General features: G+C 39.7%; 1 protein-coding gene and 1 long non-coding RNA gene across 7 annotated transcripts; one reads left to right on the top strand and one right to left on the bottom strand.

The window, feature by feature from the left end:
• Window positions 1-1,264: 1,264 nt before the first annotated feature.
• LOC116198638 lies at window positions 1,265-3,439 on the bottom strand. The gene is made up of 2 exons (XR_004155359.1): window positions 2,643-3,439; window positions 1,265-1,522 (listed from the first exon to the last, which is right to left on the bottom strand). It is a non-coding gene; the product is annotated as an uncharacterized LOC116198638 (long non-coding RNA).
• Window positions 3,440-11,358: 7,919 nt separating this feature from the next.
• LOC116213157 (cysteine--tRNA ligase, chloroplastic/mitochondrial) lies at window positions 11,359-18,022 on the top strand. 6 transcript variants are annotated; one of them, XM_031548002.1, is made up of 9 exons: window positions 11,359-11,968; window positions 12,469-12,532; window positions 12,814-12,975; window positions 14,414-14,584; window positions 14,979-15,260; window positions 15,514-15,639; window positions 16,496-16,699; window positions 16,831-16,932; window positions 17,497-18,022. In XM_031548002.1, exons 1-9 carry the CDS (start codon window positions 11,571-11,573, stop codon window positions 17,731-17,733), a joined length of 1,746 nt encoding a protein of 581 aa, XP_031403862.1. In that variant the 5' UTR covers window positions 11,359-11,570; the 3' UTR covers window positions 17,734-18,022. The 6 variants fall into 6 exon arrangements, with proteins under 6 accessions (XP_031403862.1, XP_031403877.1, XP_031403891.1 ...); XM_031548017.1 differs by having other exon boundaries at window positions 12,465-12,532; window positions 12,782-12,975; XM_031548010.1 differs by having other exon boundaries at window positions 11,831-11,968; window positions 12,465-12,532.
• The last annotated feature ends 4,964 nt before the right edge of the window (window positions 18,023-22,986 follow it).

Raw genomic sequence — 22,986 nt, 5'->3', positions numbered from 1 at the left:
CATATTGTCTATTTATTCGTAAAAATAATCTAACGAGAGGTCGTGATAGGCTCACGAATCAGAACTGAGTAAGAAAGAAGGGTGAATGGTAGAACTAACAAAACTCACTCGATAAGATGACTCGCCACGAGTAAGAAAAGTCGGATTGATTCGTTACACTCAAGGATGAACGATAAGAATCGGAGTTTTCGCCACAAAACAATGGACTTGTTTAGATAAGAAAATAGAGGAGACGCTCTTGGCAATTTTCATTCAAAATATTCATCATATTCATATTTTTCAGATCTCCTCTTAGCATATATATATAGAGGGAAAACACTTCCCTTGACTCAAGATTAGGAAACTGACATCTAATATTCTTTAGATTACTTTCCTAAAATAGAATAAGGAAACAATCTAAAATAAGAAACTTAAGACTACTGACTAAAGCTAATAATGAAAATAATATCTAATGAAGAGAAACTATATTATAACAATATAGGAAACTTAATATCTAATTAATCTAAATTCTTGTTTAAGAGTCTTCTAAAATGCGTGTCTTGTCCCGAAAATTCGAATACATGTTGGGCTGTAATCTGAAGCACATCATCCCCTCTCGATTGGAAAAAGACGCGTCCTCGAGTATTCGTCGATCTTCTCCTGGTCTTCATGTGTGCGCTTCGGTTCTTTTTAGCTTGCTACTTAATGATCAACTTTTCTGTACGAACTCTCTCTTTTAATTCCTCATAGATCAGATTCTCTGTTCTTCCTCGCCGACCAACTCTCTGGTTGGATTGCCCCTTCCTCAGTGGAGTCATGTGCGCTTCAAGTAACTCAGGTTTCACTTGATGAAACACCATCGATAGATCTTCAATAGCAAATTCTTCCTAAAGTTCCTCTTGGGCTGAGCTTAAAATGGGTTCCTTCAAGACTTGCTTTGGAGAGTTTGAAATCAGTACCTTCGGAATGTTCTCCAAGCACTCCCGTTGTTCTTCTAACTTTGATTCTGAACTCACGACTTGCTGAGCCTTGAGCTTCTCACCCTCTTCAGCATATTTCACTTTCTCCTTACTTGTAACTCCACAAACATCTTCAACGGCCTCTTCAACTTCACTTTTGACAGAGTGAGGATTCTGGATGGTCGCCTCTCGCCAATTGGGGAATTCGAAGGTAAAGTGTCCAAATCCATGAAATTCAAGGCACTTAATGTCTCGGCACCGAACAGGGGGTTTGTCACGACCCGAATTTTCGATAGAACTTTTCCTAAATTTCATCGAACCCATTATCACATAAAAACTTACTTCTCATAAATTTCCAAAGTATATAACCAATCCATCAACTCTAATAGGTATATACACTTTTCCGGAGATTTCTTTTTCGCTCTCACATCAGTGATACAACTAAACAAAATCTTCAGGTCGTAACATTCTAAAGTCCATTCTATACAGAAAGGATATCTATTAAATAACTAAGGTTCCTACCTAGTCCTCCAAGCTGATCCCCGATATCAAAAAGTGATTCCTCCAAGCAATCGGAAGCTTATCTGAAAAAAAATGTATGCAGAGTGTGAGCTGCATTTCAGTGAGTACTAAATTCCAAAGCAAAATGAATAATATTAAGTGATAAATATATTTTAGACAATCAAATATTCATATAGACAGTAGTAGCATAAGCAAATATTCACCCACACGACATATTAGACAATACATATAAATGATTACTTACGTTCATTCATCAACAATCAATTACCCTTATAACCATATAAACTATTATTAGAATTAACCATTAACCAACATCATTTTGCACTCATAACCTAACTAAATCAAATTAGCAAGCAAAACGGCTTCAATACAATAATTCAGACAATCATAATAATCATCACATTTACAGCAATCCAACCAAATAACCAATATACAACACAACCAAATCAATATAGCCATAGGGTTGCGTTTCCTCGCAACAGAGTTATGACGGTACCGTGACCCCGCACTTCTCGCACATATCATTCTCAACTCCCAATATCCATATCTCATAAGCGGGGGCCGCCTATTAACCTCTGGCAGTAAGAGTTGACCTCAATTTGTATTCCGCCGAGTCTTAGCGGCCGATCATGTCCCTTTTTCTATTCCGCCGGGTCCAGCGGCCAATCAGGCCCCTGTTTATATTCCGCCGGGTCCAGCGGCCGATCATGCCCCTATTTATATTCCGCCGGGTCCAGCGGCCGATCAGACCCTATTTGTATTCCGCTGGGTCCAGTGGCCGATCTGGCCCATTTTGTAATCTGCCGGGTCCAGTGGTCCCATGGCTATAGTCAAACCACAATCAAAATAATGATCAGTTGTAACCATACCATCATTATACCCAAGCATAATCACAATCACATCACAATGGCAGCACATTACCATCACATATCTTATACACAACCAGTAAACACAATCACACCGCATTATCTCAAATCAAAGTGAAACATACAAGACAATGCCTCTCAAATTCCATCACGGAACATAGCACGACCAATTCCTTAATCTAACTATCACAATATTCATCTTAACAATTCATATAATTAGAACGCATCATTTCACAAAGGACTAGAATATTCACATAACATACACACACACACACACATATATATATATCATTTCACAATGGAATAAGGTACTCACCGATAATTTCCAAAAATAAATGACGTAGTTCAACTCTTCGAGATACATGGCTTGGGTATACTCCATCCCTGACATATATTAAATTTAACAAGACCAATTTATAAGCATATATCACACCACCAAGTAACTAATCAAACTCTTTGACAGTACGTTTGTTCCCCCTAAAAATTATAAATTATATTACAAACTAATTCTCCATTTCAATATATCTTAGAATAATTTTCATGAAAAAGCAATCCAATACTAGTCTCTAATATGTTTATCTAGCACAAAATAATAATAATAATAATAATAATAATGAAAGAAGCACCCCATGCAATCCCATGGAGAAAATTCACAAACAGCTGTAAACAAGACAAGAGACTATAGAGGACTAATATCAAAGTGGTGACCATAATTTGACCGGGAAATAGTCGCTTCTATTTATACAAAAAGGCATCTAGTTGGTCCAGTAAAAGCTAAGCTGATGAGCAAAAACCAAGAATAACCATCTTCAGGGGAAATTGGTTAAGAACATATAGATGTCAAACGAAAAATACGCCCAAGAATCGCAAAAGCACTACTGGCAGCTTAGTATCAACAAACTAATTCGATAAATGCCCGAATACTGAAACAACATTAACCGCAGAGCAGCTTCACATTTCGTACTGAGATAAGAACAGTCATTGCTAGTTCTACGGTCCGAAAATCCACAAACTTCCATTGACAATCTAAAAGTAAAGAAATTGCGGCGACAAGCAACACGGTGCAGAAGGAAGTAAAGCGAAAAGGGTGGTCGACATGTGTAATTTTCTTGAAAATCATGTTGGAAATTATGGCTAATGGGTGAATGAGGAAATTGCTCACGAGCTAATGACTCTTGATTTTCTTGGCGGTTACAAGAAATGAATGGATTGCATTCATGAATAATCAAATGTCATTAACATGTATATTGAATATATGTGAATAGGAAGAGTCATATAACGGATGGAACCCATAGTCTATAAAAGGGGCACACGGCAAAAAGGAAAGAGGACAAGAGAAAAAGTCTCCTGCCTTCCATTGCTTCCTATAGCCGATTGAAAAACAAGAAGGAAATTCGACCTCAAAAGTGTTCACGCTTCTCTTCGAGTTCGCTGAAGCGTTGCTGTTTGTGCTGCTGCTTCGCTTGTTGCCGTTTTATCCTGGGAAACGATTGTCCACGTAACCTCAAGCACCCAGGAGGGGACAATTCTGTTTCAAGGGGTTTGTGTCTAACACAGGACTCGGCTCTCTCTCGTATCTTTCGGTTTCGCCTTTGTTTCGGTTTGAATTTCCAAGTTCCTATACTAATGAAATTAAGTTAATTTGATAGTATTCTATTTGTCCGAATAGCTATTTGAATTATCGTTCAATTTTGTGACTTATTAAGGCTAATTAAATTTACGTCTTACAATCTTGAAACAGATTTTGTTATTTGAACGATTCGAATGGCGTCGGGGAACGATGGAGATACGACCAACGGAAGCCAGACTACTGGCTCCGGCCCTGCTCCTATCTTGCCTAACCATTTGGTTAGCCAAAACGTGGCTGCTCCCTCGATGGTCCCTGTGAACCATGTCGAGAAGCCCGAGAAGTTCAATGGGTTGAACTTCAAGAGGTGGCAGCAAAAGATGCTATTCTACCTCACAACTCTGAACCTTGCAAGATTTTTGACTGAAAATGCTCCAACCCTATCTGTGGGGGAGTCAGATGTGCAGGCTCTCAGTGCGGTTGACGCTTGGAAGCACTCCGACTATCTCTGCCGGAATTATATCATGAATAGTCTTCATGATTCCCTGTATAGTGTCTATCAGGGGTTTAAGACGGCAAAGGAACTATGGGAATCCTTGGACCGTAAATATAAATCAGAGGATGCCGGTGCGAAGAAATTTCTCGTCGGACGATTCCTCGATTTTAAAATGGTGGATTCAAGGACCGTAATGAGTCAAGTGCAGGAATTGCAAGTGCTCTTACATGAGATTCAGGCTGAGGGAATGGCTCTAAGTGAATCCTTCCAAGTGGCTGTTGTCATTGAGAAACTGCCTTCTGGTTGGAAGGATTTCAAGAATTATCTGAAGCATAAGCGAAAGGAGATGACAATGGAAGATCTTGTTGTCAAGCTTCGAATTGAAGAAGACAATAAAAACTCCGGAAAGGATCTCATCCTCCCTGCTGCTAAGGTAAATGTCATGGAGCAAGGGCAAAGCTCTAAGAACAAAAAAGGCAAGAAGAAGCTGGGTACGAATGGAGGAGTCTTCAAGCCCAAGTTTCAGGGGAAATGCTTCAACTGTGACAAGAAAGGTCACAGATCTGCTGACTGCAGGCTCCCAAAAAGGAAAAAGGATCATGAAGCAAACGTGGTCAATGAAATGGCTCGAGATGTGGCAGACATCAACCTATCTGCTGTGGTTTCAGAGGTGAACCTCATTGGGTCCAACCCAAAGGAATGGTGGCTTGATACCGGTGCCACCAGACATGTGTGCTCAAATAGAGACCTGTTCTCTATGCTCGAACCGGTCACTGGGGAAAGGATCTATATGGGAAACTCTGCCCATTCTGCTGTTGAAGGTCAAGGAAAGGTAGTCTTAAAGATGACTTCAGGAAAGGAGTTGACTCTGAACAATGTATTGTACGTACCTGAGATTCAGAAGAATTTAGTCTCCGGGTCATTGCTGAACAAACATGGGTTCAGGATGGTTTTTGAGTCGAACAAAGTTATTCTGTCCAAGTCTGGAATGTACGTAGGAAAGGGATATGTATGTGACGGGCTTTTTAAGCTCAATGTAATGACCATAATCAATAAGAATTCTGGTTCTTCTGTGTATTTGATTGAGTCTCCTGATTTGTGGCATGGAAGACTAGGTCATGTTAATTATAATACTTTGCGTAGATTAATTAACTTGAATCACATACCTACATTCCAAATTGATTCACGGCACAAATGTGAAATTTGTGTTGAGGCAAAATTGACAAGATCACCCTTTCAAACGATTGAAAGGAACACCGAGCCACTAGATCTAATTCATAGTGATGTATGCGATTTAAAGTTCGCAACAACAAGAGGTGGTAATAATTATTTTATTACCTTTATCGATGATAGTACAAAATACTGTTACGTATATTTGTTGAAAAGCAAAGATGAGGCCATAGAGAAATTTGTTCTCTATAAAAATGAAGTTGAGAATCAACTCAACAAGAAAATCAAGAGATTGAGGAGTGACAGAGGAGGCGAATATGTAACGCCTTTCGGGGAATTCTGTGCACAATACGGAATTATACACGAAGTGACTGCACCCTATTCACCTCAATCGAATGGTGTTGCTGAACGCAAAAATCGCACATTGAAAGACATGATGAATGCGATGATATTAAGTTCAGGATTACCTCAAAATATGTGGGGTGAAGCAATATTGTCAAGCAATTACCTATTAAATAAGGTGCCTCGAAAGAAAAGGGAAAAGACACCTTATGAATTATTCAGAGGTAGGAGATCATCCTACGACCACTTGCGAGTGTGGGGGTGTTTGGCAAAAGTAGTCGTTCCGGCACCAAAGAAAGTAAAGATCGGTCCTAAGACGGTGGACTGCATCTTTATTGGCTATGCACATAACAGTAGTGCTTATCGATTTCTTGTGCATGAATCTAAGATTCCCGATATACACAAGAACACGATAATGGAATCAAGGAATGCATCGTTCTTTGAAGATGTATTTCCATGTAAATTGAATGAGGTATCGAGTTCATCAAAACGAACCTCGTGCACTATGAATGATGGACTTCATGACGTAGATCATGAAAGGCAGGGTTCGGATGAAGAGATTGAACCTAGACGCAGCAAAAGAGCTAGAATTGAAAAATTATTCGGGAATGATTTTCTGACATATTTGTTAGAAAATGAACCACAAAGCTATGCTGAAGCAGTAAATTCCTCTGAGGGACCTCTTTGGAAGGAGGCAATCAAAAGTGAAATTGATTCGATTCTGCGAAATCACACTTGGGAATTAGTGGATCTCCCCACTAGTTGTAAACCCTTAGGATCCAAATGGATCTTTAAAAGGAAAATGAAAGCAGATGGATCCATTGATAAGTACAAGGCCAGGCTTGTAATTAAGGGATACAAGCAAAAGGAAGGCTTGGACTATTTTGATACTTATTCTCCTGTGACAAGAATAAATTCCATTAGGATGATACTTGCAGTTGCGGCATTGCGTAATTTGGAAGTTCATCAAATGGATGTGAAAACAGCTTTCCTAAATGGAGATTTAGATGAAGAAATCTATATGGAACAACCCGAGGGGTTCGTGGCTCCAGGAAAAGAAAGGAAAGTCTGTAAATTGGTCAAATCATTGTATGGGTTAAAACAAGCGCCAAAACAGTGGCACGAAAAATTCGATAATGCAATGATTTCCAAAGGATTTAAAATCAATGAGTGTGATAAATGTGTATACATTAAAGAAACAGAAAATGGTTACGTCATTTTATGTCTCTACGTGGATGACATACTCATTGTTGGTAGTGATGACAGAATGATCAAATCTACGAAGAATATGTTGAATTCAAGATTTGATATGAAAGATATGGGACTCGCTGATGTGATTTTAGGAATTAAAATCATGAGAACATCAGATGGACTAATTTTGAGTCAGTCACACTACATAGATAAAATTCTGGAAAAATTTACCAAAAATGATTCTGGAATTTCAAAGACTCCAATAGACAATAATCTTCATCTATCAAAGAATAGAAAAGAGAGTATTTCTCAGTTAGAATACTCGCGGGTCATTGGAAGTCTGATGTATCTGATGAGTTGTACTAGGCCTGATATTGCATACTCGGTTAGTAGACTCAGTAGATATACGAGTAATCCGAGTGGAGACCATTGGAAGGCAATTGTCAGGGTACTCAAATACCTTAGATACACTCGAGATTACGGGCTGCACTATACTAGATATCCAGCTGTCCTAGAGGGATACATTGATGCGAATTGGATATCTGATATAACGGATTCAAAATCCACTAGTGGATATGTGTTCACACTAGCAGGTGCAGCAGTTTCATGGAAGTCCTCGAAACAAACTATTATCGCTAGGTCCACAATGGAATCTGAGTTTATTGCTCTGGATAAATGTGGAGAAGAAGCTGAATGGCTACGCCATTTTCTAGAGGGCATTCCTCAATGGGAAAAACCTGTGCCACCAATTTGTATCCACTGTGACAGTCAAACAGCAATTGGAAGGGCACAAAGTAATATGTATAATGGTAAGTCTAGACATATACGTCGTAGACACAACACCATTAGACAACTGATCTCAACTGGAATTATATCTATTGACTACGTGCGGTCAAAGGATAATATATCGGATCCGCTAACCAAAGGGTTAAGTAAAGAGCAGTTTGAGAAGTTGTCAAAGGGAATGGGTCTAAAGTCCATTAGAGGAAAGGTTTTATAGCGGACACCCAACCTAGCTGACTGGAGATCCCAAGATCTAGGTTCAATGGGACAACCAAGTTATAGAACCGAATCAAATCACTGTAGGGGAGAAAATCCCTGGACCATTCCTTGATGAAACAGTGATAAACGGATAAGGCTAGCAATCTAAATTGCTTTAATGATATGTGAAATCACCTATGTGAGAGAAAAGTGAGGCCGCTTTAGAGGAGAATTTTTATGGACTTAATTCTTCAGAAACTCTCGCAGAACCAGAACGGTGTTCCATGGCAAAAAAAAAAAGGACACAACTATGAGAACCGAAGGAAGTCAGTTGAATCTTGTGTGAGGTGTGTAATATCTTTACACAAAACAGCAGAACAATTCAAGGACATCGTGTCTATTGGACTGCTAGTAAAGTACATGCATTTTCACAAGGGAAGGTTCAAGGGTGGTGACACCTACCTATCCTATACAGGTTCAACTGGTGAACACTATTTACGAGTCGAAACAAAACAATTTCCATTCATGTGGGGGATTGTTGGAAATTATGGCTAATGGGTGAATGAGGAAATTGCTCACGAGCTAATGACTCTTGATTTTCTTGGCGGTTACAAGAAATGAATGGATTGCATTCATGAATAATCAAATGTCATTAACATGTATATTGAATATATGTGAATAGGAAGAGTCATATAACGGATGGAACCCATAGTCTATAAAAGGGGCACACGGCAAAAAGGAAAGAGGACAAGAGAAAAAGTCTCCTGCCTTCCATTGCTTCCTATAGCCGATTGAAAACAAGAAGGAAATTCGACCTCAAAAGTGTTCACGCTTCTCTTCGAGTTCGCTGAAGCGTTGCTGTTTGTGCTGCTGCTTCGCTTGTTGCCGTTTTATCCTGGGAAACGATTGTCCACGTAACCTCAAGCACCCAGGAGGGGACAATTCTGTTTCAAGGGGTTTGTGTCTAACACAGGACTCGGCTCTCTCTCGTATCTTTCGGTTTCGCCTTTGTTTCGGTTTGAATTTCCAAGTTCCTATACTAATGAAATTAAGTTAATTTGATAGTATTCTATTTGTCCGAATAGCTATTTGAATTATCGTTCAATTTTGTGACTTATTAAGGCTAATTAAATTTACGTCTTACAAATCAAACCCTCCAAGAACTTCACCTGCAACTTGTCTGGGCTTCGTGAAGGAGAATCGTGGAAGACGAGGATGAGAAGGGAGGCAAGAGCCCAGACCCACAGAGAGACCTCCCACGTATAATTTCAATCCCATTCTCTCTCTCTCTCTCTCTCTCTCTCTATTTTTCTGTTTTCTCTAGTAGCAGAACAATGGAAGAGGAAGACAGAGCAGGACAAAACAAAGAAAGAATGGAAGAAATAAATGGCAAAATGGCATGGCGGTGGAAATGCAATTGCAGGGGGAAATGAGGCCACGTGGGCCCTTCCACCCCTTTCTTTTTTCTTTTTTTTTTTCCTGATGTTCTAGCAATATGTACGTAATGTCTACATATATATATATATATATATATATATAAACATGTACATACATATATATACTATTTGAAAAAAAATGTCAGGTCTCACAGGGTTGTGGATTGATCTCTTTCTCCTTCACCTTGGCCGACTCAGCTTGAGACTTGAGCGAGCACTCAACTTCCTTTTGTAGCTCGTTCTACTTTGAGGCTGACCCTTGGGGTGTAGATCCAGCAATCATCGGCTTCAGGTTGAACACTATTGGCGTAGTTAGTTGGCCATGTTTTCGCTGCCCTCGTACCTTAATGGCTAGCTTTATCACATCCTCTAGGGACACAAAAGGCTGTCGTTCGATCATATCCACAATCTCCTTGTTCAAACCTCCAAAGAAACGCGCAATGGTAGTCTCTTGAGACTCACGCAGTTCACATCCCATGGTCAGCAGCTTGAATTCCTTAACATAATCTTCTACAGACATACCACACTGTCTAATACTTTGCAATTGAAGATAAAGCTGTTGCTTGTAGTACTCAAGCACAAATCTTCTACGCATAAGTCTTTTCATCTCCCATCAACTACGAATCTCATTCTCGCCATCTCTCCTTCGTTGTGCTTTTATGTTTTCCCACCACAGATTCGCATAATCGGTGAACTCGAGGGCAACAAGCTGAGCCTTTTGGGCTTCGGAGTACTCATAGTATTCGAACACCTTATCGACGCGCTGGACGAACTCGAGGTACTTTTCAGGGGAACTCGTGCCTTTGAATTGCGGAATCTTCAGTTTGAGGTCGTTACTGACGCCCCTTTGCTCTCGTGGTGGAACTGGCTGCTCTTCTTCTTCAGGAAGTTCATCTTCCACTTGAACATTCCGTCTAGGAACTCGACGTGCACATGGTGGAGTATCACTTGCCAAGGCCATTCGCTCAACAACGTGGGTCAGTTAATCGAGCCGTGTAGAAAGCTCGTCTTGCCTCTGCTGGAACCTAAGGAACTGGGCTTGGTCAAGTGTGAGTCCCCTCGGAACCTCATGGACGTTTTCCTCATTCATTGCGTTTCTCATAGTGATTAATCACTAAACACTACACTCCCTCACGTGTTTCAATCGGCCAACAAGAATAGAACCTGGCTCTGATACCAAATGATAGGCTCACAAACCAGAACTAGGTAAAAAAGAAGGGTGGAGGGTAGAACCAACAAAACTTACTCGATAAGATAACTCGCAACGAGTAAGAAAAGTCGGGTTGATTCGCCACGCTCAAGGATGAATGATAAAAATCAGGGTTTTCGCCACTAAACAAGTGACTTGTTTAGATAAGAAAATAAAGGAAACGCTATTGGCAATTTCATTCAAAATATTAATCAAAGTCGTATTTTTCAGATTCCTCCTAGTATATATATATATATATATATAGGGAAGACACTTCCCTTAATTCAAGATTAGGAAAGTGACATATGATATTTTTTAGATTACTTTTCTAAAATAGAATAAGGAAACAATCTGAAATATGAAATTTAAGACTACCGAATGAAGCTAATAATGAAAATAATATCTAATTAAGAGAAACTATATTATAGCAATATAGGAAACTTAATATGTAATTAATCTAAATTCTTGTTTAAGAGTCTTCTAAAATGTATCTCGTCTCGAAAATTCAAATACATGTTGGCCTGCAATTTAAAGCACATCACGTCGCGCTTTCCTTTGGCTAAACTGAAACTTTCAAAAAAAATGAAAAAGAAAAGAAAAGAAAACCCATAGGGATTATACCCTGCTCCGTGCGTTCGGGGCCTGCGTACGGTCAGGCTAGTGAGGCGAAAGCTAGATAGCCTACCATAGAAAAAGAAAAAGAAAAAAACCCTCAGTGCAGATCGATCCGTAGCTAATATATATCCCCGAATTGTTTGCGGATCGGATTTAGATAATACCTCTGGCTCTGCCTCTTCCATTCACAAAATCCCGTAGTTGCTGAAACCACCCACTACGGTACGTGCACCAGAGAGTCCTCTTCGGAAGCGGAGATGGGCGCATTCGTCCGATGCTGCTGCCGCTGCTCCTACAAGCCCCTCTTCTTCCCCGCACCCCTAATCTTTCCTCTCACGGGGCTTCGCTTTCAAACCCATCTCTCTCTCCCCCCTCTCAGCCGCAAAAAGGGGCACTTGCTTGGCTTCAGACATTCCCTCACGAGGTTGTCTCAGTCTGTGGTCAGGTGCAGCCCCGGACAAGGAGAGGCACGTCCGACGCTGCCGCCCCCGCCGTCCAAGGAGTTGTGGTTGTACAACACTATGGTTAAGAAGAAGGAGCTCTTCAGGCCCAAGTTGGAGGGCAGAGTCGGGATGTACGTCTGCGGCGTCACCCCCTACGACCTGAGCCACATTGGCCATGCTCGCGTATATGTCACCTTCGATGTGCTTTACAGGTCTGTTCGTTCTTGTTCATTCGCCATGGGGATTATTAGCTTAGTCTAAATGCTCGATCCAAGCAAAGGATTAATCGTAAGGATCGTTTAACTCGCTGTATTTCCGTATTTTGGACCGGACGAGGAGGCAGAAAATGTGTACAGGATAAGTTTTTGGATGAAATTTTACCATTGATAATTGGATCTTATTTCCTTAAATATACCGACGGGTGTTGATTGAGTTTAAAATGGTTTAAACAGGAGATGAGGTAATACTGTTGTTGAGACGGCCTTCTGATTGTAATAGTTAGATGTAACTTATTACATTGACAATGTTAGAATTTGATTGTAGGAATTAGAGCGGTTTTCTGGGTTTAGATTCGAATATGAGTCCATTTTTCTAATCCTTTCCCATGGCAAGCGAAAGAACTTAGAATTCTTACATTACCTTTCATGCCTCAATTCGCAAATTATATTACTAATTCTTGTTTCATGTTTGTTTCTATGTGGTGATTAGGCAGATATCTTAATTATTTGGAGTATGAAGTTTGCTATGTCCGTAATTTCACTGATGTTGATGACAAGGTCAGTTAAGTTCCCTTGAATTTGACAGCTAGTCACCACTTTTTTGTGTAAAACCTTGTCTTCTTACTTATATCTATATAGATGAAGATACTCCAAAGTGACCTACTATTATAGAACTTTGAAAGCTATAAAATTTTTTATTACCTCTTCTGGTGTTTTATATCGTGAATGAGATTTGATACGATTTTCTGCTGTGAGAACTCAATTCCATGCCAAACATCAATTGCTTTTGATATTTTGGAATGACAGGAAGCTGAGCATGCACTTTTCAACTTCTGTAGATTATCACCCGAGCAACCGACCTTGGGGAGGATCCTATTACTTTGAGCCGCCGATACTGTGAAGAATTTAAGGTGGACATGGTACAGCTTAATTGCTTGCCACCTTCGGTTGAGCCACGGGTTTCAGAGCACATGCCTCAGATTATTGACATGATCAAGCAGGTAATTTGCCATTCAACTGTATTTACTCTAGGATAAAGTTGTGCTCTTTGCTGCTTGTTTCGTTGGAACGCGATAAATTCTCTGTTGTGACACTTATGTGCTGTATAATTGTCCAAGGCTTATTTTCTTGTTGATAAAAAAGATAGAAAAAGTTTATTGATGTGGAAGTATGTCTTACTCGCAATACAATCGCAGTAAACTATACAGTCAAAAAGGCCATGCTCAAATTACCCTTCTATCAATGGACAAAACATTTCTGTTCACACGTTCAACTTGTGATGCTTAGTTCTGAAAACTCAGTTTAAGTTTTATGTTCGTTCATGTATGGGTTCTTTACTGATTTAACTTTTATAAAACAAATCCAATTTATCATGTTCATAATGGCAAGAAAAAAAGGTCATGTGCGATTGAAGTCATTTTGTGTTTTCTGAGAATGATGGAAAGCTCACAACTCCGGAAAGCTTTCCTTCGACCACGTTTGTCAAACTCGCAAGTTAACTTGTAGACTCGTCCGAAGTATTCATCACTAGGGAGCGAGTGAACTCGTGACAAACTCGAAATTTGGAGTAAACTAGCTAAGGAAATATAGAATAGCAGGAAGGCTTTGACCATACCTTCTTCTCATAGGTGAACGAAGAAGTAGAGGGGTTATTTCGTAAAGGCGATCGCTAGAACTGTGGCTTCTCGAAAAAGCCAAACCCGGAACAGAGAACGGTGCTATTTATGGACTCGTTAAACTCGGCTCATTCACGTGTTAACTTGTTCATTCAAAATTTTGCTTATATTATGGGCCCACGCTTGAATGTTGTGCCAGGCCCAACGTGCTGGTTCTGCTGCATGGCTGGACCATTTTATAGCTGTTTCAGCGTCCTTCTCCTCTTCGCTTGGTCTGATTGGGACAAATGAGTGAAACGAAATTCTTTTCTCCTTTATACCTCTTTTCCGTGCAAATTGCTTTTTGTTGTCTACATATTCTTTTTTCCCTTCTTTTTTAGGATTCTACATTTAATATTGTAAGATGTAACATATATAAAACATAATGAGTCTACATAGACCCTCGAGTTTGATAACCTTGCCTTGGACAAAACAAAAGTACCATGAACACTAGTTTAAGGGCTTGAAGGACTTGAACCATCAGACACATTACCGTGGTTCATCCACTCAGCAAACAAGAATATTGTAATTGCAGCGGAAGCAATTATAAAAGAAAAAACTAAAAAATAAAAATAAAAATACATCCCAGCGTGTTCATGAGTATACCCATGAGAATATCCCAGTTTATATAACTATGTTTAATGTGTGCCTCATATAAGTCTGCATGCACTTATGCTGCTGATGTTTAATAAGGTTATCTAAATTCACCATTTTCATAGTCTGCATGCATCACAAGTGCTTAGTGATTTGAACTTTGGTTCTGTTGTTCGTTCTCTTTTAACAGATTCTGGACAATGGGTGTGCATACCAAATTGATGGAGATGTTTACTTTTCAGTAGACAAGTTTCCAGATTATGGACGATTATCTGGGCGGAGCCCAGAAGATAATCGAGCTGGTGAGCGAGTTGCAGTGGACCCAAGGAAGAAAAATCCGGCCGATTTCGCTCTTTGGAAGGTGCGAGAAAATGCATGATTGCGCCTTTATTGACATGAGCATGTCTCAATTCTGAACATTCATAATGCATTTATTTTAAAAGATAAGTATATGTTTTCTGAGCATAAGAAGCATTGAGGATTTATATATTATCTAATAAAGTCGGAGATTCTTATTCTTAAATTTCACTACCCAAAAAAAAAAAAGAAAAAATGATTAAGTTTGACAAGGGATGTGAATAGCAATCCGTCTTGTTTGGTTAATCTTCAACATTTAATGTTTCCAAGAAGTGATTCTTCAGTATTTTTTGTTCCTCTACTTCAAAAGACTTTTTACCTTCGTTTGAATCATCGGACCCATGATATTGGTTAAGGGTTGAAAAGCAAAAGTTACAGGGTGTTTAGCCATAATGCAGTCTGCAAAAAAGGGCGAGCCTTCATGGGAGAGCCCGTGGGGCCCAGGAAGGCCTGGGTGGCACATCGAGTGCAGTGCCATGAGTGCTGTTTATCTCGGACACTCCTTCGACATTCATGGTGGAGGAATGGATCTCATCTTCCCACACCATGAGAATGAAATCGCTCAAAGCTGTGCTGCTTGTAACAGAAGTGATGTAGGCTATTGGGTCCACAATGGTTTTGTCACTGTGGACATGGAGAAAATGTCCAAATCCCTTGGAAACTTCTTTACAATTCGGCAGGTAAGAAACAAATTATAATATATAATGGAATTGCATGTGCTTTTTTTAGTTACTAATATGGGCCAACAACTTGAATACTGGACTGGAGTTGAACCAGCCAAGCTATGGTTTGATGGCTTCACCGAGTTCAGTGATCTGGATTGTGAAAATAATAGTATTGGAAAACCAGACCCATGGGATTATGTTTAATCGTGTTTTAGATTATAGCAATTGTTGTTGAACAAATTCTTCTGCTTAATTCTCTATTTGGTAGGTTATTGAACTTTACCACCCACTGGCTCTGAGACTCTTCTTGATAGGGACCCATTATCGATCTCCTATAAATTACTCTGATGTATTGCTTGAGAGTGCATCAGAGCGTATTTTCTACATATATCAGGTATGGCAGTGAAAACTTCTTGGACCGTCAAATATCTCATAAGTTGCATGTAGTATGCTGCTTCATGGTAATAGTTACTGGTTTTGCAGTAAAATTTGTTTGTTTCCATTGGAATCTTTCATTTACCTGCAATAGAAGCTCATAAGTTTCTCAGATTTTATGTTTCTACGTCTGGTCCACCCCAAAGTCACTGTTCTCCAATTCTTTTGCAAAACCCAAAGTATCATGGTTTGAACATTAGCAACTATCGCTTAGATGAAGATGAAGGCATAAAAAGGAACTGTTCAAATTGCATGAAAACATCCCTGAATATTGCACTTCTTTTTGGTTTAGGTCTCTACTTTAATCTGATCTAGTGCCTCTACTTTGAAAAACATTTGGTTTTGTTCCTCTATGAAAATCTTTTGCAAATATCGGTGCCATCGAGGATTGATTCAACACCGGAACATCCTTGATCGAGGAACCCAACCACTGCTACTGCCTGCAAGCTTGGTGACCTCGATCTAGGGTCCTTAACTGGTATTCTTGTGGCTGGGTTGGTTAGCAACTAAGGTACTTGCTAGCAGACAGAATAGCTTTTATTTTTGATAGTTGAGGAACTTGCTCAGATCAAAGTAAAATGCAGGGAGTGTGAGAGCCCAACGTTGAGGGAGCTGTTTTTAGTATTTGACGTAAAGCATTTTAAGGTAGCTTTTGTTAATCTTCTTTTTGGAATAATGTCACATTTCCATCTTGTCCTTCCGAAATGTGCTGCCTCCTGTTTGAGGGTGGGGCTCGTGACTGTTGAAAGGACAAGTTATATCTTGAATATGATGTCATCGGATTAGTTGTTTTGACGAGACTCAATTGGAAACAGACGCTTGATGACTGTGAGAGGGTTCTGAGTCAGAGCATTTCACCAGTCATTGGAGACCCAATCCCACTAGATATTCTGAATTCCATCAGTAAGCTTGAGAACAAATTTCAAGTCTTCATGTCTGATGATCTTCACACTCCAGTCGTATTGGCAGCAATGTCTGACCCATTGAAGACCATCAATGATCTGCTGCACACTCGTAAGGTAATAAGGTTCAGGCATGACTTCCCTTTTCATCTGTCATCATTTTGATAATTTTAAGATTCGAATACAAACTTTGTGCTTTTCTACCTTTTGCCTCCAAACATGTTTCTTGACTTGCATGTGCGATACAGGGGAAGAAGCAAGCACATAGGATGGATTCCCTTGCAGCATTAGAAAAGACCGTGAGGAATGTTCTCATTGTATTAGGATTGCTGCCTACTTCTTACTCCAAGGTATTAGATTTTCCTCAGGACTTTAAGGCCCATTTGTCTCAAGGAAACCATTTTCAGGAAAATCTTTGTCGGACTTTCAGCATTTGGTCATCAGAATACTGAAAAGTCAACAGAAATTGTTCTCCGTGAACTTGAATGATTATATTGTTATTTTCGGAAAATGGCTTCTGCTTTTAACTTCCATAAGTCTCTTCTGGGTTCGTGCCTGCCTGGTACAATTTTTACTTTAAGTGTAATTGCAGATCAATCTGGGCCTGGGGCGAGGTCCCTTGCTGCTGGTGGTCATATAGGGCCCTGCCAAGGTCATTTCTGGCTGGCCCTTAAATGGCGATCTGCAAAATAAGCGGAACTTTAGTTGCCTTGCGTGGATCCTTTTGAGTCAATAGTTCAGAGCCATATCCTCGTACATTTATTACCTTTAATGTAATACATAATTGATATGGAGTAAGAATAGAAGACTGAAATGTACCGGCATACATGCTTTGGCTTAATTTTTATGGTATTATCTTACTAATCTCTAGCTCCTTTTTTCTGACAACTGTAAGTGCACTTCTCCTGACTTAGGTTTTGCATCAGCTGAGAGAAAAAGCACTGAAGCGCGCAAAATTAACAGAGGACCAAGTCTTGCAGAGAATCGAGGAAAGGAACTCAGCAAGGAAAGCCAAGGAATATGAAAAATCAGATGTGATTAGGAGAGACTTAGCGTCTGTAGGGATCGCTCTCATGGACAGTCCCGATGGGACGACTTGGAGACCTGCTATCCCACTCTCGATGCAGGAGCATCAATTTGCTGTATCATGAATAATTCCCGAGGAGAACATTATATGAAACAATTCTCTCTCTCTCTTTTCCCTGCACAAAGTTGCGGATAATGGGGATCCAATGTTTGGAGATCGTGGTTGAGCATTGTAAGTCGAAATTTGAGGTGGTGGTTGTTTTATTTGCTCGGAGAAGGTTTGGTAGAACAAAATTGCTCTGCTTTAGGCTGGTGAATTGCACCGGTTACTAAAACCTTTTAGCCATGTAATAATTGGGGACAAAATTTTTTTTTAACAATTTGGTTCAGAACTTTTTAATTAGTTGCAATCAACTGTATATTGTCAATTGTCCACCGATGCCGTTAGCATTGGTTGATGTGGCATCTAACGTGTCTTAGACATAGGCAAACAACCTAATAAAATATTCATTTTAAATTTTAACTAAAATAAAATAAAGAAAAATAGAAAAGATGAAATTATAATAAAAAAAATCCCTCTCTCCCCTTTGCTTCTCTCTCTGTATTCCAAACCTTCATCGGGGCTTTCGTCGGGCCCCTAGTCGGCCCTTTCCTCTGCCCAGACTCTCGTCACCCTCTCTCTCCCCTCTTCTTCCTCTTATGTCTATTTCTTTTCTCTCTTTAAAAACAAAAAAAAATGGCTATAACTGGGGTAGGGGCGCCCCAACCCTAATCGAGCTTGCCAACTAGTTTTGAGCTCGGACCGAGGGTGGGGTCACTGGTGAGGGCTCCTTCACCCCGACTGGTTCCAGATCTCTCGAAGATCTGGAGATTTGGCTTGGGTCAGGTTGGGGGACCTCATCAGCGACGACTCTTTCACAATCAACGGTTAAATTAGTCGTTCGTTGTCCATCCTTTTTTAAAAAAAATTAATTACTTATATTTTCTAAATCCTATAAATAGAATACATACCCAAATTTTTTCCCACACAATTTCCACTCCAAATTCACATTACTCCCTCCTCTCTCTCTTCCCGAAAAAAATGGACCCTAGTCAATTCAATCACAATGCTTTCTATCATTACGTGCAAAATTCTAACGTCTCACAAGATTCAAATTCTCAAAATCCACAATCTTCAAACTTCCCGAATCCAAACTCCTTGAGCCCAAATTATTAATTCCCTTATTTTCCATATAATTTTTCATTTTCCCCTAATCCAAACTTTCCCACTCAATATTCCCAATTTATGGGGGGATCCGCTTCGGGATCGGCAAGCGTTGGGGGTTCGTCTATTCAATCTCCTCATTTGGCCTCAACTTCATCATTCAATCAATTTTCCAGCGAGGGCGGTCTAAATACTATCAAACTCAACAATAGTGAGGAAGTCGAAGTAGGTTGCGGTCCAAGGCGGCATTGGACCTGGGAAGAGGATGACGTGATGATTAGTGTATGGTTGAATACGTTGCAAGATTCTGCTACCAACACTGACCAAAAAGGCGATATGTTTTAGGATTAGATCTTCAACTATCACAAGGAAAACAGGCTATGGACCAGATAAACAAAAGTGATGAAGAAATGATGGGGCAAGATGAACATCTGCGTTCAAAATTTCATGGGATTTCACCAAGAAGCAATAAATCATTGTCGGAGCGAGTGGAATGATGACAACGTAATGGATATGGCTCGTGCACTCTATCAAGCAAAGCATACGACTGAGTTCATTTTTAAGAGGCATTTGAATATCCTCAAAATCCATCAGAAATGGCGAGTAGTTATAACGGACGTCCAAAACGAGTCAAGATAAGTCCTTCCGGGGCATACTCGACTCCGTCAAACCCCAAAACACCAATGGCCAATGATGGGCTCACGAATCAGAACTAGGTAAGAAAGAAGGGTGGAGGGTAGAACTAACAAAACTCACTCGATAAGATGACTTGCCACGAGTAAGAAAAGTTGGGTTGATTCGCTACGCTCAATGATGAACGATAAGAATCGGGGTTTTCACCACTGAACAAGGAAATAGAGGAAACGCTCTAGGCAATTTCATTCAAATATTCATCAAATTCGTCTATTTGAGATCTCCTCCTAGCATATATATATATAGAGGGAAGACACATCCCTTGACTCTAGATTAGGAAACTGAGATATAATATTCTCCAGATTACTTTCCTAAAATGGAATAAAGAAATAATCTGAAATAGGAAACATAAGACTTCTGACTCAAGGTAATATAAGAAATAACATCTAATTAAGAGAAACTATATTTTAGAAATAATATCTTCTTGAGGCAGCTAGAGTCTTCTGGATTATGGGTCGTCACTTTGGGCTGGGATGCTTGTCATATTTTCCAAACACTTCAGTATAGTAATGGGCTCGAGACGAGTTGCAGCAAGCTTCTTACTCTTGGAACGCGTGATAGGATCTGAACTAGATCTCACCTCGTCTTGGACTGTATTCTCAGGCACATCATCCCTTCCCGGTTCGGAAGGATTTGCCCTCAAATCCAGATCTTCTTCATCTTCAAAATACGGAGATAGGTCCCTCACGTAGAAGGTCGCTGAAACACTATAATCATCAGGCAACTATCTTGTAAACATTGTCATTAACCTTTTCCTTGACACGAAATGGACCCTCAACCCGCGACATCAACTTACTCTTTCTTTTACTTGAAAACCTCTCCTTACGAAGGTAAATCCAAACAAGATCACCTCGATTGAAATGAACTTGCTCACTTCCTTTGTTCACACCTTGAGTATATGCTGCATTCTTCTTCTCAATCTGCTTCTTCAATTGTTCATGCAAAGCTTTGATCTGCCATCCAAACACACTCTAGAATTGGCTGGCAAAGGTGTCAAATCAAGGGGTGTGATAGGATTGAAACCATAAACCACTTCGACCAGGGTAAGGCAGGTATCCTAACTCTTCAAGTTTTTATTCACAGCAGCTCAAAGTAAAGAGGAGAGAGCACGATTTACCACTTCAGTTTGGCCATCAGTTTGGGGATGACAAGCCGTGCTGAATAGCAATTTAGTGCCAAGCTTCGCCATAAGGTCTTCCAAAAGTAACTGAGGAACTTAGGGTCCCGATCATACACAATACTCATAGGAATACCATGCATCCTCACCACTTCTTTAAAGAACAAATCAACAACATGGGAGGCATCATCAGACTTGTGACATGGAATGAAATGAGCCATCTTAGAGAAGCGATCAACTACTACCAGAATCGAGTCTTTGCCCCTCTGTGTCCTCCCTAGAGAAGATATATAAGTTTTCATTCAACTTTGTGAGAGAGGTTTTTCTCTAAGCTGTTTGCCAGAAACTTCACCGATATTGCAAGCGGGTCATCACAAGTGTGATGACTTGTGATTCTCGACAGTTATAATATTGGTTTCTAGCTCATTATAGCTAGCGGGTCAATATTCAATATTATAATATTGGTTTCTGGCTCTTTATAGTCAGCGGGTCAATATTTCCTATCCTTGAAACCTTCATTGGACGATCTCGGGTTTGATCTCATTCTCTTGTTGTTGGGTCTCGCGGCAGGTTCGTCGAGGTTCGTATCAGAACTTTGGCTCCAATCCAGGTTTCGCCTATCCTATTTCGTTTTTTTTGTTATCCATTGTTCTTAGGATTCGTAAATTGTTGATAGAAGTTGTGATTTTTTGTTGACTGTTTCCAACTGTCCTGAAGAACCCTAAAGTTTTAGTTTATCTTATTGGAGATCCAAACAAAAAAAATCGTCCACAAAATTATACAGAGAAAAAAAAGGAAAAAAGAAGAAAAAAAATTTGAAAAAAAGGGAAAGAAAAAAAAGAAGAAAGGAAAGAGCAATTGTTTTTGAAATCTTAACTTTTGGGGTGGAAGAAACTTCCATAGATATCACTGCTAATAAAGTGAAGTAGGGAATTCCAAAAGTTTCATGTTATTTTCTTCGATATTTACCATTATCCTTGAAGTACATTCCTTTATATATTCTTGTTTACATTGATGGACCACTGGCATATAAAGTGCAATTAGGAAATCAAATATTGTTTCCTTTCAATTGAATATTTTCCTATCATATTCTTTTCTTGTCTCTTAAATCATTCATTCATTCCATTTTGATACTTTCCATAAATCTCTTTTTTCCTTATTCCCACAATTCTTCCTTGTACATTTCAGTTGTTTCGTTAACTTCATCTACCACATTATTTCCTTTCTCATTTAGGTTTGGATCCTAAATTTGATTCAATTTCTGAAATCAATGATTATAAGTGCTTTGGGCTAATTAACAGATTTTACTCTTGTGATTGAATTGCTTAGTCTCTTATGAACTTTGAGGAGAAAATCTAGAGAGAAAAAAAAGGCAAGAGTGGTGAGTATATGGGTAAAAGCCTAGAATTGAGTGAAACATGAGTGTTGAGTGACATTAATTTGAGTGCAAACAAGTGAGCAAGTGGTTGTGAGGTCCATCTCTATTTTCTAAAGTTTCACTTGCAGATTTCATCATGCCACAAGAAAGTAGAGGAAATGATAAGAATAACGGAGGAACTGATTACAACATGATGATCCGAGATATGCAGCAACAATTTGAGCGCATGAATGTGATGGTTGATTTGATTTACGATCGGTTGGAAAAGCGAGACAAGCTGATTGAACAGTTGCTAGATGGCTATGACGAAGCTTCTGGTTCATCCTCTTGTAAATTGACGTGGGTTTCTTCGACGAAGAAGGAAAAGAAAATAGCCTTGAAGCCAATAAAAGAGAAACCCACAACCAAGTTTCAACCCAACGGCAAAGAGAATGGTCATAGTGCTTCTCAATTCCTGAACAGCGATGGTCGGAACGCAACGCTATTGCCGCTTCCACCTAACCAAATGGATGAAGAGCAATTTCAAATCAAGCATTCCATTGGCAAGAAAAGTGAGGAATTCAAGAATGTCTTTCTCGAGCAAATGCCCCCATAAAAGTCACCAATCAAGTCAGTTGTCATAAATTCGAGGACGAATCTTTTTGAAGAGAGGGGGAATGATATGATCCAGCTAGAGGACCCTTCGCATGGGCATGATGAAGAATCCCAGGATGACAGGGTCGGACATGAAGGCAAGCTTTGGGATAAGCATGTGTAGCTAGAGCAAGTACAAGAGCACGAGCCAAGCTAATCCAACCAGCGATGCAAAGGCTGTTATTGCATGTCCATGGAAGAGAAGTTGAGCTCTTGGGCGGGCTGCATGTGGAACAAGAGGCTATGACCGTTCATATCCTAGAATTCTATTTAGAAGATGATCCCAGTTCAAAGGGATGAATTTAGGTGATTTTCAATTACTTGGGCCTATTTCATTTTTGGGCTCATTACAC

This window comes from Punica granatum, chromosome 1 (assembly GCF_007655135.1).
Source record: "Punica granatum isolate Tunisia-2019 chromosome 1, ASM765513v2, whole genome shotgun sequence".
Lineage (NCBI taxonomy): Eukaryota > Viridiplantae > Streptophyta > Magnoliopsida > Myrtales > Lythraceae > Punica > Punica granatum.
This window is presented reverse-complemented; position numbering and strand designations above follow the sequence as displayed.

Coding starts and splice junctions, on each gene's coding strand:
- LOC116213157 (XM_031548002.1), top strand. CDS start 11,571: ATGGGCGCATTCGTCCGATGCTGCTGCCGCTGCTCCTACAAGCCCCTC. Junction 12,976..14,413: donor TTATTGACATGATCAAGCAG/GTAATTTGCCAT, acceptor CTCTTTTAACAG/ATTCTGGACAATGGGTGTGC. Junction 16,933..17,496: donor TGCCTACTTCTTACTCCAAG/GTATTAGATTTT, acceptor CTCCTGACTTAG/GTTTTGCATCAGCTGAGAGA.